The sequence below is a fragment of the Drosophila santomea genome, chromosome 3L, assembly GCF_016746245.2.
Source record: "Drosophila santomea strain STO CAGO 1482 chromosome 3L, Prin_Dsan_1.1, whole genome shotgun sequence".
Taxonomy (NCBI): domain Eukaryota; kingdom Metazoa; phylum Arthropoda; class Insecta; order Diptera; family Drosophilidae; genus Drosophila; species Drosophila santomea.
This window is the reverse complement of record NC_053018.2, coordinates 23141224-23159276: the sequence shown is the minus strand read 5'-3', so window position 1 is coordinate 23159276 and position 18053 is coordinate 23141224. Positions and strand designations below refer to the sequence as shown.

The following is an 18053-nucleotide window of genomic DNA, read 5'->3' as shown; positions in this document are numbered from 1 at the left end:
GGAGTTCTTGCTCCAAATACCTTTGCACCAGTTCAATATAGCCCAGGATTTGGTAGTTCCGGGTAGATCAAGAAGGAGCGCCAGATACATCAGTCGGGAATCCAGTTCTTTCACCGTGTGCAGTGAAGTGCATCAATTATTGATTTAAATTATACTTGACTCGCAAGATAAGCCGCTATTCTTTCTTCCCTTTGATTCAAATGATTCGAGCCAATAGGGCCCAAGGCATATTAAAGCACGTCCCCTTAAAGACTGGCAAAGCTCGCACGCTTTCCGGTAAATCAAAACAATCAGCACTAATTGGAATTTTAACAGTTCATAAAAAAGCCACATCTACACGAATGCAAGTCGAGTGTAGACGCGACTGTTGACCCAAAAACCTATTGGCGCTAGCGGCATTGCCAAAGCCTATGGCAGTCAAAGAGTGGGAGGGGAAGTGGTTTCCCCCACTTCCAGTGGATTAGTAGGCAATAAATTAGTAAAATAGTAAAAAAAAGTGGTAGCAACGTTTATGTTTTTGTTCCAAAGGCTCAATAGAACCCCTACTACACCGTCACTGCAGCCAGGCATCGACCTTTGCTTGGTGCAGGTCTTGCTGTGGTACTGATGAAGTATTTTTTGCAGGTGGCGGCGCATCTGCGCGTGGCTTTCATACATCAACAGATACGAGCTCACATTAAAAAACTATCAGGGTGTGTGTTTCATTTCACTTACGAGCTGCCCTGCACTCCGATCTCCCCGTGCCGCTTTTCGTCTTCTCTTCAGGATAACACTAATTTTACACCACTAATTACACGTTTTCAGCAGGCTTTCCCACCCCAACACTATTCCGTAATTATGCGAAATGAGTTTCCCTGCTTAACTTTGTTGGGAAATATCGTTACACAAATTAGACCAACCAACGGCTGTTTGCGGTGTGATGTTGTACGGCTAAAGTGGCTGGAATTCTGTAGTCCGAGTTTCCAAATGGATGGAAGTGGAAGCCTAAAGTGCAAACTGAAAACGCCGTATTCTGCGCAAAGTGAAGTTACCTTCACCAGGCATTTGAACATAGCAAATTATAAGTCTCATGTAACATCTCCGTATTCCGTGTTACAGCAGGCCGCCTCTAAGATACTGAATCAATTTAAATCCAATAGCAAATATGTCGGCAATTTACCGTCCATAAGTCCGTCCGCTAAGTACAAATTACATGTGGTCATGACATACGAAAGCTGCTACCAGCAATAACTTCTTTTTCTCCAAGGTACATCTGCAAAACAAGTGAGAAAACTTTTCTATACGTGTTGCAACAGTTTTGAACTCGCCCCAGTTACATTAAAACCCTTAGGCCCGATACCAAAACTAGTGCGGGCAAATAGAAAAAGTTGGCGGGATTATAAAATTGAAAATAAGCTGACTGTGCCAAGAAGTTAAAGTTAAGCACAGAGCAAAAGACATGAACGCAAGAAAGCAAAAAACGGCAGTACACTCCTGTAATAATCGCTTTAATAACAATTAAAAAGGAACTGCACTTTTTTCGTCATTTTGTTTTTGTTTTCGCCATTAAGACGAATAGCTACCCATCCATCCAGACACTTCAGCAGACAGACCGACAGACTGGTCAGGAGTTCACCGGGCACGGATCAGGACAAATAGAAAGGTGTGTTCAAGGTAAAGCCGGTAAAGCGCAAAAGTAGAATGGTACTATAATGCTAATGACGTTTAATCGCTTTTTGGTTGAAGACTCTAGGGAGCTACTTAATTTGCATAAAGTTCAACTGTTTAGTGGGCAGGCGAGTCGAACTTTCCCGACCTTCCACTCACTTCAAGCTATAAAAGCTGGCGGCCTGCCAACCTATTAAACCTGGGAACCCAAAATAGAAGAAATGATATTAAATTTATAAATGGAAACCTTGAGTTCGGAATTGTGTAATTTTATTTGTCACATTTTGTGAACTGTTTTGATTTAAGGACTACTCCATTGATTTTAATAATAGACTATTATACGCTTTAGAGTTGCTTATATGGCACATAGTACAGACTTCATTCGTGCAACTTAATGGGATGTCGTCGCCTTGGTAATCGGAGCTGCAAAGAGACAAAAAAATAATATATTAAACCGAACATTATTTAGGTAGCTCAGAAATGAGTTGAATGGCTCCGCGCTATAGCCCTTTCCCCATCGAAAAGCCCCCAATTAACAATTCCCATCATGGCCAATAAATCAATTTTTACGACCATTTCGCCTAATTAAAAAGCCTCAGAAAATATTAGCAGTAAAAGTTTCTGACCACACTCGAATAGCTCCAGTCCCTCTGTCAAAAATGCTAAAGAGTGTAGCAGGCAATTAGGCGCCGTATAAAAACGGGGACTAAAAGGAAATGGCACAGAATGAAAAGCAAATATTATTCTGGAGACAGATGAGAGTGGAAAAAGAATGAGCATGATAACTGGAAAGATTAAGGCTAGGTGCAAATGCCGAAATGGCATTGAATTGATGCTTTTCAAACTTTTGGGGGTAGCGGATTGGAGAGATTGAAACGAACCTGTTTCGGTCTCAGGACCAGGGACCGACGAACATAAGGCCAAAAGTCTAATGAAGTAGTGCGAAGTGGGGTTCTAACCGCTTGACACGTTGTTAACTTTGAGTCTACAGCAACGCAGGTCAGCAAAAAATGTCTATGGACAAGCGGAGCCAAGGAGGCGGAAGCAAAGGAGCACGGAATAACAGAATATCCTGCTCCTTGACATGTGTGCGGCCTCGGCAAAAAGAGACCCGTAGGGAGCAGGATGAACTGGCAAAGGACCGTGTGGATTTTACGTATTGCTAAATAAGCTATTTGCAAAATGTCGAAACCAATAACATAACAAATGACAAAGTGGCTTTCCCACATGCACAAGCACCAACCACCTTGCGGTGAGAAACGATCGGGTTGCCAGCTCTTTGAGCAGATAGAAATTGCAGCTAATTAAAATTGAAGACTGTCTACCTCGTGCAGAATGCGAGTGGGTGGGACATTTTATATTTGGGAAAACAATTTAGGCTCGCCCCCCTTTTGACTGTGCCCTGACTATTTAAAGGCCTTTTGAAAGTATAATGTGAAAAGTACCTTCCAAATGACCTTAGCTATTTAAAGTAAATAAATAATAAATATTAAGAAGAACCCTACTAGGATTTTCCCAGCACAGCCGGGAAGGCCGTTGCCGTTCATGAGAAGGCATTTGTCTTTCGCAACAAGGTCCATCTTTCGATGTTTGCAGTGCAAAATTCTCATTAATTGGCTGGAAACCGCAGAGCGCAGGACTATAACATGTCAGAGGCATAATGGACAAACTCCAGCCTTAAAGCGTACTTTAAATAATAAAGCTGAGCACTTGGGAGGCCACTTCACCGGGCTGCTCTTTCTGAAGCGATGGCTACGTCAACACAACCGCAAAACATCAAACTGTAAACCCGGAGAAAGGGATTCACTAGGGCTGGACCAGACTTCGAGGTTGGAGGCTAAACGCAAAAGCGTATAATTTACATCACACCTCAAGGGGAAGGGTTTTTGGGTGGTGTTTGGGCCATCCAGGCAGTGGGTGGTCCACACCTTCTGCCAGGAGACAGAAAATGATGATCACCATTATGACAATGGGGATGATGAGGATGATGAGTGAAACGGGTGGGCTGAATACGGCATTGACAGCAGGGAGCGTCTGTTTATGAATACAACGTCGACAGGAACAGAAAGGCGCTGCAGTGGAGCCGTGCGCATAATTGGTGTTGGACATCTCGAAAGCCCCCGACCAGAGTTATGTGAAAACGCAAGACGAGGGCATGAGGTCAGGGCGCGGGGCTGACGTGCCGGAAATCAACTTAACACAACCGCAAAAGCGCAATCCATTTTGGCCAGCAACAGCAGCGCCCACATCCTCAGGCCCCTGCATTCTTACTACGGGATCGCCTTTGCATGTTGGTATTTTTGGATAATTGGTATGTCCATTCTGGGGCCCAAGCAAATCCTTCGACAAATGACAGCGTTAATCCCTGGCTGGACATTAAGTTGCGTCTAGGCTATTACAAATGGACCTAATGACGCTATGATGCATCTGAAATCCTTCAACCGACCCCAGTGTTCCTGTTTATGCATTTGTAGTTCGATAGAAGCTGTTTGTCCGGTAAGGAGATCTTACCCGGAACTGCAGCTTTTGGCCCTTTTGGAGGTCAAGTTGTTCCCCGCGGTCTCGTAATGATGTGGTAATGTGTCCCACTGGCCGTTGGCATGCAAGGCTTCCAGCATCCTCTGCCTGGGCTTCCCTTCTGGCGCCCTGAGACTTGGCCTGCAAAATAATAAATTACTCATGCTGACCAGGAGACGTGTCAATATGCAAAGTGAATATGCGGTTGCCAATATTTCCTTCATTAGCTGAAAATGCAGATACTGAGTTCATCAGCCGTCAGTTCAAAACAAATAAAACCGAAAACAAAGGGCAATTTTTGAATATTTAAGCAAAGGTAAGTCTATTAAGCTACGCTATTCTTTTCTGTAAGATACTAATCAAAGCAAAAAGCTGCAGGAGAAAAGTAATATTTAACTACCACTCACTACGGCAAAAACAAGTATTTCCGACAAGAGCTCTTCTCAAATTTGACTGAAATATTTCTGGGCCGTAGCTCGTTTGGCTTTCTTTGCATTTCATTAGGGAAATGCATAAGCAGTGAACCAGTGGCCCTCCCACAGAATTCTCTTTTCATTCCCTGCTGCTTGTTTCTTAAGAGCCGGTGCCAACCTGAAGGGACAGTCCCTGTGTGCTGTCAACATGTTTCGTGGTGATTTGTGGGCCATATTGCCGAGTTTTCGAGCTGAAGAGTTAAACAGCCAAAGTCTGCTTGATTGTTGAACAAATTGTTTTGGCAGCGTTATTAGTTTTTTCCCTTATTTATGGCAAATAATGCTTAATTTCGAATAAGCCATCTTTCAAGTCAATGTCAGTTGGGATTGCCGTTGTTCACATTTCAGATGCTGTACAGTGGGCTGACGATTACTGCAAAGTTACCACCGTTACCACAGTAAAAAGAAAGTACTGCCTGTAACGATTTTAGTAAATTCGTTTTAATCGCTCTAAAGATGTTGGTAGTTTCATACAACTGCACACAGTTACTAGGAACTTGGAACCAATATCATCATATTGTATTGTATTGTCATTATCCCAATCGAAAAGAGAACAACATTTTTGAACGGCACCACAGTTACTGAACAATTGTTTTTCATTTTTGGGAAATTATTAATTTTTCGCTGGCCCACCCAGATAAACAAAATCAGTAAAGATTCCCCAGAGTTATAGGAAATATGATAAAATATTTGTTGTTGCCTTTTCTTTGATTTATTATACCCGTTACTCGTAGAGTAAAAGGGTATACTAGATTCGTTGAAAAGTATGTAACAGGCACAAGGAAGCGTTTCCGACCATATAAAGTATATATATTCTTGATCAGGATCAATAGCCGAGTCGATTTGGTCATGTCCGTCTGTCCGTATGAACGTCGAGATCTCAGGAACTACAAAAGCTAGAAAGTTCAGATTAAGCATACGGACTCCAGGAACATAGACGCAGTGCAAGTTTGTCGAATCATGCTGCCACGCCCACTCTAACGCCCACAAACCGCCCAAAACTGCCACGCCCACACTTTTGAAAAATGTTTTAATATTTTTTCATTTTTGTATTGGTGTTGTAAATTTCTATCGTTTTTTAAAAAAACTTGTTGCCACGCCCACTCTAACGCCCACAAACCGCCCAAAGCTGCCACGCCCACACTTTTGAAAAATGTTTTGATATTTTTTAATTTTTGTATTAGTCTTGTAAATTTCAATCGATTTGCCAAAAACTTTTTGCCACGCCCACTCTAACGCCCACAAACCGCCAAAAACTGTCAGTGTAGAAGACCTCCTTCGCACTTCCACTAGCTGAGTAACGGGTATCAGATAGTCGGGGAACTCGACTATAGCGTTCTCTTGTTTTATTTCAAAATCAGTCAATTTTCGGGCACCTGTGTGTCTTAATTAGTTATTTTAGGCCTAGTTGAAATTGGCAGGTATGCACATTTCCGACCTGCGCAGCCCGATGATTTTAAACGCACCGTCAAAGAGACAAGTTTCAGCCGTAATAATAATATTTGGAGAAAAACTTAGGCAACAGAGGCTGGGAAACTTCGCTTTAAATCCACGTGGCAATCAAAAATATTAATTTAAAGTATTACCTTGCCGCCTGGATAGACAGATGCATAAGGTGAACCTGCGATAAAATCCCAGCGATTATTTCGGCTGCTCCTTGTGAAATCTGGCGCCAGCTGGCGTCGATTTTATGCCCGATTGATATGCAAGATAGTCCTTTAGAATCAGTTGCGATAAGGGTGGGGCCAAAACGGGGAGGGAGGCGGCCGGACAATAACTAGCTGGAGATGTGACACACAGTGGGCCACTGCGGAGTTTTATGATTGCAGTCAGCGCACGTCGAACTAGATTCGCAGCCCGACTCAGCTCCCGTTCCTTTGACATGTCCTGCGGCCATTAATACGAAGGAGCCCCGGGACATCGGAATTCAAGACGGGTTGCGGGTCGTGAGTGACTTGACGTTTCCGCTTGGTCTTCCGCTACCTCTCAAATTAAATGCTCTCTCCTGACGGCTGGCAAATTTCCGATCGCAGACGAAAGCAGTTCGCAGTCATCAGCCAGCAGCCAGCAGTCACCAAGCACCAGGCAGCAGCGGAAGCTAAAGCAAGGCGCCTCTTGCACTGTTGCTCATTAAAAATACAGCACTGGCAGGAGACGAAGCCAGTCCCAGACTGCCCCCCAGCCTCCCAGTTCCAGTCTTCTATCAATGTCTCAGCTTATTGCATACAATGCCATATTAATGGCTGTCAATATTGATACTGCTCATAGTTATAGCCATCGATATGTGCTATGGTACAGGCATTGTCATCGACTCCGCATCCTTTTGGCCACGTTCCCTACGTACCAGCATTGTCACACACTGAGCAGTTGGATTTACCAATTTCCCAGGACCAACGGGGTATTCCGGACCGGGACGGGCGTTTGACAGACGGAGGAAGTTGCCAGCCAATAAATTATTTATGTAAATTCTATGATGTGCCTGAGAGAAGAGGGAAATATTGGTTATGCATGGAATAAATATGGGGTATCTAGCATTCGATCACCAATTTACACTTCCTGACCGCCGTAGCTTCTGTTGCCAGTTGTGGGACTTGCTTCGCTACTTGAAAATATGCTCATTATGACTGCATCAGGCAGCTGCAGTTTCGGCGGAAATTGCTAATGCTGTTGTTATTGGATCTGTGGTTTGGCCCGGACTATCGGTTTTTGTCGCCTTTTTAATTTGGGCATGGCCGTACAAATGATTTAAGATATGGCTTTGCGTATGCTTTTCAATAGATGATGGAGGGGAGTCGACCGGAATGAAATGCATTCAATCACTGCAGAAATTTGTTTGATGGGCTTGCAACATATACAATGTATATGTATGTATATGTTTAGTTCCGTTTTCGATTTCAAAATTTGTCAACTGCAGTTTACTCTTCTATCCTAATGAATTGATTTTGCCACTTCATCGGAAACATGTACCTCGCAAAGCCCAACCGTGGCGAGCTCACCTAAGTGTTTATCCGTTGCCAGCCACAAAATATTAGTACACTAAAATCATTTTATACCCGAAAATTCAGGAGGAGAGAAGTATTAAAGTCAATAGGAAAACAATGGCAAATCCCTAAACTTAAACCAACAAATGTTACTCCCTATCTTTCGGAAAACGGCTGGAGAACGATGTTTGTACATTAATCAAATAAATGCATTTTTATTATACAAATGTGTAGGGGGATATGGGCGTACCACTTTTAACAAATTCCCCAACCTCCACACACACGCTTTCACGCCCATTACTTCATACAGATGGGGTACGTCCCTTCGAAAAAAACTGATTTCGAAAGTTACGATCCTAAGCCGTCGTTTTCACCCCTGCCCCGCAAGTGACTGAAAAATCCATTAAACTTTTACGACTATTGTATACATTAACTTGCATATGCATTTTATGTGTAAGAGGGAACGCGAGCCGCAGGGTATGCAATACTTTTTAGCGCTGCCGTTTAAAACTTGCCGCGCTACTCTGAGCCATATACCGCAGGATGGGAAGGGGTCGTTGCTACTGAAGGAACTGTAGCAGGCATGGAATTCGTATATCAGCTTCCGCAGACATTGTAACCAAAACAGAATTGATTTTTAAGCGGAAACTCAAATGGGATGGTGGAAGTGTAAAAAGTGTTTGTGAAAATTGGCAAGCTAGCACTTGAATGTCAGGACTCAGCCTGTCAGCCTGGGCGCAGACACAGATCCATTTAGGAGTCACTTCATGATATCTAGACAAGGAAATGTTAAGGGTATTTACTGCGAAATTCGCAAGGCTAAGATAAAAGTGCATGGAACGGCAGGGAACGGTCGCATATGGGTTCAAAACACATTGTGGTAGAGATGTCAGTTTTGTTAAATTTATCGATCACCCGTATAATACTTCGAAAATGGAAGCTTCAGCAGCTGGTTGTGATGCTGCTACTGCAGCCAGCTTAATGCTCATTTTGGATCAAAAGTATTTTTTTTGAGAGTCGCGCCATCAGCTGAATCCATAAAACTATAATTTATGGCAAATTTATAATGTTGTAAGTGCCAACAAACTTGCTGTAACTATCCATAAAAGGTCAGACAAGCCACCCACTGTGACAGCGAATGTCTGCGTCACTCCCAACCACAGCCCCCTTGCTCGTAAAGATACTTGGCCAAATCGTAGATAAGAGTGCGCAAACGGGCTTTGAATGCAGAAAGGGTGGTCGCGCGTATAATTCTGGGAAAGAGAAAAGTGGCCTAGAGCCGCAATGCCAACCAAAGAGCACACACCAAAGGCGTTGCTCCATAAATACTACAAAACACACAGGCCCCATGGCTGCGACGCTTGAAAGTGCCGAGTGCTAAGCCATTCACACAGTTACTACAGTTACTAGATACTGATTCCAATGCAGACACAGTTGAGGACGGATGCGATGATCTGTCTGAATTTGCACCTACTCTCTCCTTGCAATCCCCATCAAGGAATGCAAAGGTCCATCCCATGTGATGGTTGGCTATTCATTTACTCTGAAAATCACGAAAACACAGCGCTTATTAAGATTCCTAATCAAAACAATACTTTAGCATTCAAGGCTTGTAATGCGTACCCAGAGTGCTTTGCTGGCCCAAACCAAAAAATAGCTTGTTTTTTTGTAAACCAACACCTGTCAATGGGTAAATGTGGCCATACCCAAGTCCGAATTCAAGTCCAAAGGCAACGCTATGAGCTGTATGCCAAATAGCTGGAGCCTTTTGGCTCTCAATCCTATTTTTGGCTCATTGTGCGTAGTGAGTCCGCTTCTGGGCTTCTGGGAAGTTGATGGATGGGGATTGCCATTTACCATGGTCCTAGGCATTTTATTTATGCGTGAAATGCTTTCAAATCTCCAAACTTGCATCGTACTGTACCATTCTGGTACAGTCCATTCTAGCAGTCCGCGTGTCTGTGAGTCCGTGTGAATGTCTGGGGCCCACTTCAGCGTCCGGAAATTAAAACTTTTTTATGGACCTGGTATTTGCTGTGTAAATAAAACTCGAAATTTAAGTATGTGTGTGTTGCTGAATAAATTGGTCAGAGCAATAAATTTGTACAGTGAGCCACGTTGTTCAAGAATTTCTGGCACAAGCACCAAAGAAAAAACATGCAGCATATTGCAATTGATGAGAACATTCTTTTCCCCAGAGGAAACAAGCTCAACAATGTTTAATGTATTAACATACTTATTTTTTACCAAATTTGTAACCTTAAAATATTAAAGTAAGCGTGGCAAGGGAGAAACAGTAGTCGATATTTTTCGGTATTAGATAACCGTTTCGCAGATAGTGAAAAAAAAACCAACAAACTGAAAGCTATAATCGAGTTTCCCAACTATCAGATACCCTTTACTCTGTTAGTGGGAGTGCAAACGAGAAATTTCAAAATTGTCTGGAATATCGGTAGAAATTGGGAAAATAATAATAAAATGAAAAATACATTTTTGAAAATGTTGGCGTGACAGTTTTGTTGGCTTGTGCGCGTTAGAGTGGGCGTTGCAAATCGTATTTTTCTGCCTGTTCTAACGATTATAATGGCAAAACCAATAAAAAAAATTACATATTTTTTTAAAAGTGAGGGCGTGGCAGTTTTGTGTGGCTGGAGAGGGCGAGACCAAAATGTGTTTGGTATACCGACAGAAAGTTTTGGTTGTTCCTAAGATCCCGACGTTCATACAGACGGACATGGCCAGATCTACACGACTATTTTTATTTATATGTTCGGAAACGCTCCCCTCCAATAGGAAATAAAATTGTAGGTGTTTTCTGCCACAGATATAGGGTTTTTAAAAAGGGCGTAAAAGTTATTTTGAGTTTTTTTTGCATAATTTAAATTAAGAACATTAAATTGCTGATACTTTCATACAAAACGCATTGCTCTAAAAGGTTTTGGAATTACAGATTTTTTGCTACTTAATAAGGAGGGGCGTTTCCGACCATATAATGTATATATATTCTTGATCGGGATCAATAGCCGAGTCGAACTGGCCATGTCCGTCTGTCCGTCCGTATGAACGTTTGTTGACCCACTCTAACGCCCGTAACACATTTGAAAAATGTTTTTATATTTTTTCATTTTTCCATTAGTCTTGTAAATTTCTATTTATTTGCAGAAAATCTTTTTGCCCCGCCCACTCTAACGCCAACAAACCGCCAAATACTGTCAGCGTTAAAATTTCTCCTTACCACTTCCACTAGCTGACTAACGGGTATCAAGTAGTCGTAGAACTCGACTATAGCGTTCTCTCTTGTATTTCATGAAATTCTTTTTTTATCCCTATTTCTCCCAATATGCCAAAAACAATTTTTAATTACTCGTTTGCAATCCCACAAGCTTAGTAGCGGCATTCTCTCTTGTTTTTATTTGATAACTTAATATGTAAGCTGACTTTTCAATATTTGAATGCACTTACCTACGCCACTCCGAATCCCATAATTTTGGAGCTGACATCGATTCCCGCTTTCCTCACTTTTCTGCGATTAGCAGCAGCATCTTGTTCATCAGCTCATTAGCTACAGTCTCATGCAAAGTGTTCAATCTGGCGGCAAGAAATTCACCGAATTTCATGTAGAGCAGCTCTCTGGAGGTAGGCACGTGTCGCGCTTGAGTGTGTGCTCTACCCAGACCTCTTCCACAGTCACCATCATCTCCGATATAAATGCTTCCGACCGAGAGTCTGCCGTCGGCACCCATCATGTCCGACTGACCGACGATTGGTGAGCAGTGTCCGGTCACGTCGTCGTCCTCGTCGAAGTCGTCCAGGTCCTCCTCCAGGTCCCCGGCGTCGGTGTCAATAAGCTCGTTGTTGGCATTAATGATCAAATGTGGCGGTGACGTAGCGTACGCGGATGAGTTTTTGGGCGTGGGCAGCTGCAGACGCGCTTTAAGTTGCTGTTTGGTCTGCGGACGAATCGTGGCCAGCTTCTTCCGCGTCGCCTCTAAACCATTTCCAGTCATCCTTTCTTCCGGGCAACCCCCTAACGGAGAACACGGCTCGTCCTTTATGTAGATGGAAGGCGAAGAGCTGCAGGAGCGCGAGCTGGACAACACCTGGGCGGGCGAGGTTTGTGCTAAGGGCACGGGTGTGATAATGGAAGTGGAAGTGGCCAGAGGCTGTTTCTGCAGGGAGGTCAGTGTCACGTCCGGTTGCAACTGTAGGGCTTGGAGGTGCTGGGCCTGCTGCTGCAGGGCAGCTGGCAACTGACTAAGTTTGAGACCTAGACTGGTAGTAGTCACTGCCAGACTACTCTTTAGGTCGGGCTGCGGCTGATTGTTCGGGTTGTTGGGGTCGCTGGGAGCAAAGTATTGATATTCGTCAAGGACCGCACCGTTGCTGTTGTTGTTGCTGCTATTGCGGCTTACGCTGTTGTTGTTGTTGTTGTTGTTGTTGTTGTTGTTGTTGTTGGTGCTGTTGATGCTGTTGTTGTGGATGCTGTTGTTGTTGTTGCCTGTGGTCAATGGTGCGTGATCCAAAGAACCGTGTTTGATGCGCTCGCGGGATCTAAAAAGGTACATGTGTTATTACCGTTTCAGGAGCAGGTGGCTGTTTCAAGCGTAGCAGACAGCCTAAATTGCAGGTCCACTGGCAAACATTTTATCCTTGCCTCTTAGTGATTCTATTATATAGTTAGTTAATAAATACGTGGTTCTAAAATTTCTAGACCCCTGAAACGACTTCAAAGTAGTAAGATAATCTGTACGTATAACATATGTAGATGGGGACACAATCAGTGTTAACTATCTATACATTTATTTTCTTACGTCCCTATAATAATCCTGCTTACTAATTATAAAAAACAGTTAAAAAAAAGGGAAGTGAAAATCTAAATGTTCAATCTGAGTCTGAAGAGTTTTTTTGGAACAGACCAAATTAATAACATATTAGGTATATATGTATAAATATAATTCGTGGCAACCACTCTGCGACTTTGTATTAATACAATTTTCTGCGGTTAGATTTGGAAAAATAATTAAATTATGTATACAATAGAAATCTAACGCGTATTCTCTAAAAAAAACTTAATTTTCTTTCGTATCACAACGTGTTGTATAAACCACAAACTCGAATTAATCGAATAAAAGAAATGTCCAAAATGGACATTGGAAAAAGGTAATTATACCCTAAGCATCTGACTTTAAGCAGGATTATCTCATGAGCTAATAACTTAGAGCAGGTCAAATATCTTCTTACTTGCGCTCCCGAATGACCTCCTTGAGGAAGGCCATGGCATCGTAGTATTCCCACTTGGACTTGAAACGCGTAGTGCCCAGCATCTTTTCGTGGTTCAGCTCCCGGCGGAAGATCTCGCGGAGCGAAGTAAACGTACGCTGCACCCGCTCGCCACTGACGTTGAAGAGCCGCCCCAGCTCGTTCCATTTGATGGCCTTTCGCTTGTCCGAGCGCTTGTAGTGCGGCAGGCGGCAGTCCCAGAGGATAGGGTTGAGTCGCACGAGCTCGATGAGTCGGCGCTTCTCGATGTTGTGACGGGAAAAGGCCATGGTCCTCCGCTCTCAGCTCTTTCAGACGCTGTTGACCAAAATTCAACTACCAAAAAGGCCACTGCGCATGTCCTGTGTCACCGGATGCTGCGCTGCAAAGTAAGTATGGAAATGAAGTGAGAAAATCGTTACAATTGCTTTTGCATTTGATGGTCGCCAAGTTCATTGCATACTTTCCGGCGCCTTTCTTGGGTGGGTGCTTAGGCGTTCAAAAGTGTTGGTTCACGCACCCACGCACCTTGAGTGCAATGACCCCAGCAGGAGTTGTGGTACTTGTTTTCGTTATCGCATACGCACACAGTTAAATACATTTGATTTTTGGGAGCATGGGTTCCACCGAGTCTGGGAGAATAGAGGGAACAAATGAAATATGCATAAACCAGACCACACAATAATCCAAACCCCACCTCCACCGCCAAGTAATGTATGTATTTCACTTGTATACAAGTTGAAGTTCGCATAAGAGGCTGTTAGCTAAACAATAATCGAATAGTGTAAACACTGGCGTTCTGGGAATCTGAGTCGGCGGAAAAGTATTTACATACGATTTCATGGGACGATCAAGGGATTTCAGCTGCTACTGTGTATCTGCGAGCGATCTGATAGTTGAGGTAATTATACTATACAAGGATTGGCATTGGTAAGACGCCTCATACTTTTCGTCTGCAGCTTGAACTCATTTGCAATGCACAGCACGTCACACAATCACTAATGGGAACACACTGTGGACTATAAATAAACGCCTGTGCTCTTTTTCGTTACTGCCACGAATTGCTTGTGATACCAATGTTATTCACTTTATTCGCTCGGCATTCCTTAGATGTTCTCTTACTTCGTCGTTTGCACACAAAGTCGTAGGACGCCTGGAATGGAACTAAAACCACTTTTGCTCACAGTTTTGTTTACTGCTTCTGATTCGCTGGTGCGTCGCTCCGGCTACTCTTTATTAACAATATGAGCAGCAATGTCGGGGAATTTATTTCAATTTATTTCAATTAACAACAAATGCGGCCGTTGGTGCTCTGCCATGCGGCGTAGTTGCTGCCACTTATTGGGGATGCTGATGCTATGGGTTGTGTTGTGAGTTGCTCGAGGGCCTTGCCACAACTATTGGCTGCCACAGATACAGATACAGATGTTCGGCAACACGGCAAAATTAACCACACTCATACACGCGCCCGTCCCTGTTGTCGGTGTGCAAGCGCTGATATGTATACACACACTGCCTAAGCGGGCTGTCGAGAGAGGCGAAAACAACAAAAACCAACACGAATAGCGAACTTTGACGAAAATCTGCAGCCAAACGGGCAGCTAACTTGCGATTAGTACTAGTGACACAACATATTTTGGTACTTCCACTTGCCACTTGCCACTTTTCACTTGTCACCTCTCACTTGGCCGTTCGTTGGCTTGGCAGCTTCCTTGCGGAGAGTGCGCCGATGCTCTCCTCGTTGATTTTCACAACTGCACGGCAAACCAACTTAGTTTTCTTGCAAATTGGCGCAGCAGCACAAAGAGAGCCGGCTAGAGAGAGAAAGTGAGCGAATAGCGCTTTTCTTTTCTCCTCCGCGCCAGAGAGAGAGAAAGAGAACGGAGGATGCTATTGTTGTTGTTGCTGTGCCGCCTACGCCGATGTAAACAATCGGAGGCTGTCAATCCAATGCTTAATTACACTACACAACATAAGAAATTGGCATAGCGAGGGTCCGGTCCACAAAGGGTTGTTTAAATATTGTAATTACGCATCCAATCTGAAAGTATTCGTTTTATAAAATTTTTATTTATGAAAACCACAGATAGCGCTGTTCGAAGTTATAGGAAAGCTTAAAAGTGTGGAAAGTGGAAAGGTGTTATTTGTAGCAGAAAAATATAAACTATATGTACATACATATGCATTTATACTTATATTCATGGAAAATCGTTGTATAAAAGGGATTATTCTATTCATCTCTTCTAACATAAATAACTGATAGTGATGTATAAGTGAAATGATTAAATGCTTTAATCACAGAATTTGTAAATTTGTAAAGCAGTGTTATTTTCGCTGTGGAAAGTATTTATCGCCGTTGCGGTTCCGTTTGTGGCAGTGGCACGTTATCGCCTCGCCGTGCCAAGTGAGTAATCTGAGATTAATAGTACTAAGTGGCTTGTGCGCGGTATTTGCTTTCCACTAGCCGGATAAATAATGAACGGATCGGACCCAGAAGTTGCAGCTCCCGGCAGAGAGCGCTGCATCCGCAGAGCAACAATTGAACGATGAGCGGAAGCTGAAGCAACAGCTTGAAAATAAGAGTTCCCAGAGAGCAGGGTTGAAGTTGAGTTTTGGTAGCAAGCTGAGAAGACGAGGGCGGAGGCGGAGGCAAAGGGCACAGAGAGCGAACTGCGGATTAACAATGGTAGCCACTCGCTCTGCTTGCTCGCTATCCGACATTCGGCTTCTATCATCCCATTTGGCTGCTCTGCTGGTGCGGACATTTAACAATGCGAACAAACACAAACACAAGGGCTGCACACACATACGCGCTGGCAAATATTCAATTTGCCACTGCTGCAATCAGCTTTATTGTCCGCTGCTGCTGTTGCTCTTGCCCTTGTTTACTCGTTGTTGTCTCCCGCTTGGTCATCTGAAAAATAAGCTTTAAGAACGCACTCGTATTTATCAATCGCACCAACACAGACATACCGTGTTTTCGCTCTCTCTTTCCTTTTTGAGCAGAACACAGCACACCGCTCTGTCTGATTCTGATTCGACTTATCAGTATCAGAATGCATTCTGGGCGCTGATGGATCTGCAATTGTGTCGAACACGGTCCACAGCTTAAATTAAGTCAATTACTGCAATGTAATCCGTGGCACACAAATATTTTCGGACAGGAAACAGCATGTCACGGCCATGAAAGATCGGGCTAAGTGATAAGATCAGTTGGGTAGGGTAATATCGGTAGAAATTGGAGAAAAATTAATAAAATGAAAAAATATTTGAAGTTTGGGGCGGTTGGTTTTGGGCTGTATGTGGGTGTGATAAAGAGTTTTTGGGTAATCGATAGGAATTCACAAGACAAGTAAAAAACAAGAGAGAACGCTATAGTCGAGTTCCTCGACTATCCGATACCCGTTACTCAGCTAGAAAAAGTGCGAAGGAGAGTCTTCAACACTGACGGTTTTTGGGCGTGGCAGTTTTGGGCGGTTTGTGGGCGTTAGAGTGGGCGTGGCAACATGAATCGACAAACTTGTGCTGCTTCTATGTCTCTGGAGTCTGTATGCTCAACTTTCTAGTTTCTCGACGTTCATACGGACGGACAGACGGACATGGCCAGATCGACTCGGCTATTGATCCTGATCAAGAATATATATACTTTATATGGTCCGAAACGCTTCCTTCTGCCTGTTACATACTTTTCAACGCATCTAGTATACCCTTTCACTCTACGAGTAACGGGTATAACAAGAGAGAACGCTATAGTCAAGTTACCGGACTATCTGAGACCCGTTATTCAGCTAGTGGATGTGCGGACGAGAGTCTTCAACACTGAAAGTTTTTGGGGATTGGTGGGCGTTAGGGTGGGCGTGGCAAAAAGTTTTTTGGAAAATCAATAGAAAATTACAAAACTAATACAAAAATGAAAAAACATCAAAACATTTTTCAAAAGTGTGGGAGTAGCAGCTTTGGGCGGTTTGTGGGCGTTAGAGTGGGCGTGGCAACATGAATCGACAAACTTGCGCTGCGTCAATGTCTCTGGAGTCTGTATGCTTAATCTCAACTTTCTAGCTTTTGTAGTTCCTGAGATCACAGCGTTTATACGGACGGACAGACAGACGGACATGGTCATATCGACTCGACTATTGGTCCTGATCAAGAATATATATACTTTATATGGTCGGAAACCCTTCCTTCTGCCTGTTACATACTTTTCAACGAATCTAGTATACCCTTTTACTCTACGAGTAACAGGTATAACCAGTAGGTTTCAATAGACAAATTCAAAATTGTCCCCAAAATAAGAAATTTTTTTTTTATCAACAAGGATTTATAAAAATAATAACACTTTAACAACCTCCAAACTATAAGTGTACATTATGGTCAGTATGTTAATTTTTAAACGTACTTATAGTACTCTTAAAAGTGGATTCCAGAACCTTTTTTGTCATAAGTAGTATTTTTGACGGCTTCTGGGAGTTATAGTGGGCGTGGCAAGCGATATGCAACAAGCTTGCACCACCAAGGTGTCACGAAAATTTGCATTCTTAATCTTTTAGCCTTCTAGCTTTTATAGTTCCCGAGGACTCGACATTCGAACGGATAGGCGGACAAACAAACGGACATGAGCATATCGATTCTGCTAGTCATCCTGATCAAGAATGATCAAAGTATGCATATATATACATACTTTATTGAGTCGCAAACGCTTCCTACTTGGTACATTATTTTCTACGAATCTAGTATACTCCACGAGTACAGAGCCTAGATACAAGCATAAAGAGCTTGTTTTTACAAACGGGCTTCCGATTTATTTGGCTAAGAGTCATTTGTATGCCTTACCAGAGCACAGTGGTTGCGCCAAAAATGAAAAAAAAAATGTTTCCAAATATTTACGAAAAGTAACTAGATTGTCTCTAATATGTCAAAATATTTGTATGGCAAAACCGTTTTGTCTTAACTCTAACGGGACATTCTAAAAATATAGTGTAAAGGGAGAACAACTGTTCATTTTTGCAGCACAGCGGAGTTTCAAAGTGGTAAAACGTGCGATTGATAGGTCAAATTTTAATTATTAAAAATGAATTTTAAAGTTTCAGGTATTTGCTTTAATAAATTCTTATTGTGAAATTCATTGAATTGATTTATCATATTTGGTGAATTTTTGATGGATTATACCTTTTTTGTG

The 18053-nt window shown here is 42.8% G+C and overlaps 1 protein-coding gene and 1 long non-coding RNA gene across 7 annotated transcripts; both read right to left on the bottom strand.

Annotated features, from left to right (window-relative positions):
* Positions 1–1907: 1907 nt before the first annotated feature.
* On the bottom strand, positions 1908–14544 carry LOC120449682 (myb-like protein AA). 5 transcript variants are annotated; one of them, XM_039632294.2, is made up of 6 exons: positions 13575–14544; positions 13341–13509; positions 12860–13259; positions 11081–12169; positions 4159–4391; positions 1908–2070 (listed from the first exon to the last, which is right to left on the bottom strand). In XM_039632294.2, exons 3-4 carry the CDS (start codon positions 13165–13167, stop codon positions 11134–11136), a joined length of 1344 nt encoding a protein of 447 aa, XP_039488228.1. In that variant the 5' UTR covers positions 13168–13259; positions 13341–13509; positions 13575–14544; the 3' UTR covers positions 1908–2070; positions 4159–4391; positions 11081–11133. The 5 variants fall into 5 exon arrangements, with proteins under 5 accessions (XP_039488228.1, XP_039488227.1, XP_039488229.1 ...); XM_039632293.2 differs by having other exon boundaries at positions 13341–14544; XM_039632295.2 differs by having other exon boundaries at positions 4159–4305; positions 13341–14544.
* Positions 14545–15153: 609 nt separating this feature from the next.
* LOC120448982 lies at positions 15154–17786 on the bottom strand. Of its 2 annotated transcripts, XR_005616168.2 has the most exons (4): positions 17708–17786; positions 15851–16073; positions 15684–15791; positions 15154–15626 (listed from the first exon to the last, which is right to left on the bottom strand). It is a non-coding gene; the product is annotated as an uncharacterized LOC120448982 (long non-coding RNA). The 2 variants fall into 2 exon arrangements; XR_005616167.2 differs by having other exon boundaries at positions 15157–15791.
* Between the last annotated feature and the right edge of the window lie 267 nt (positions 17787–18053).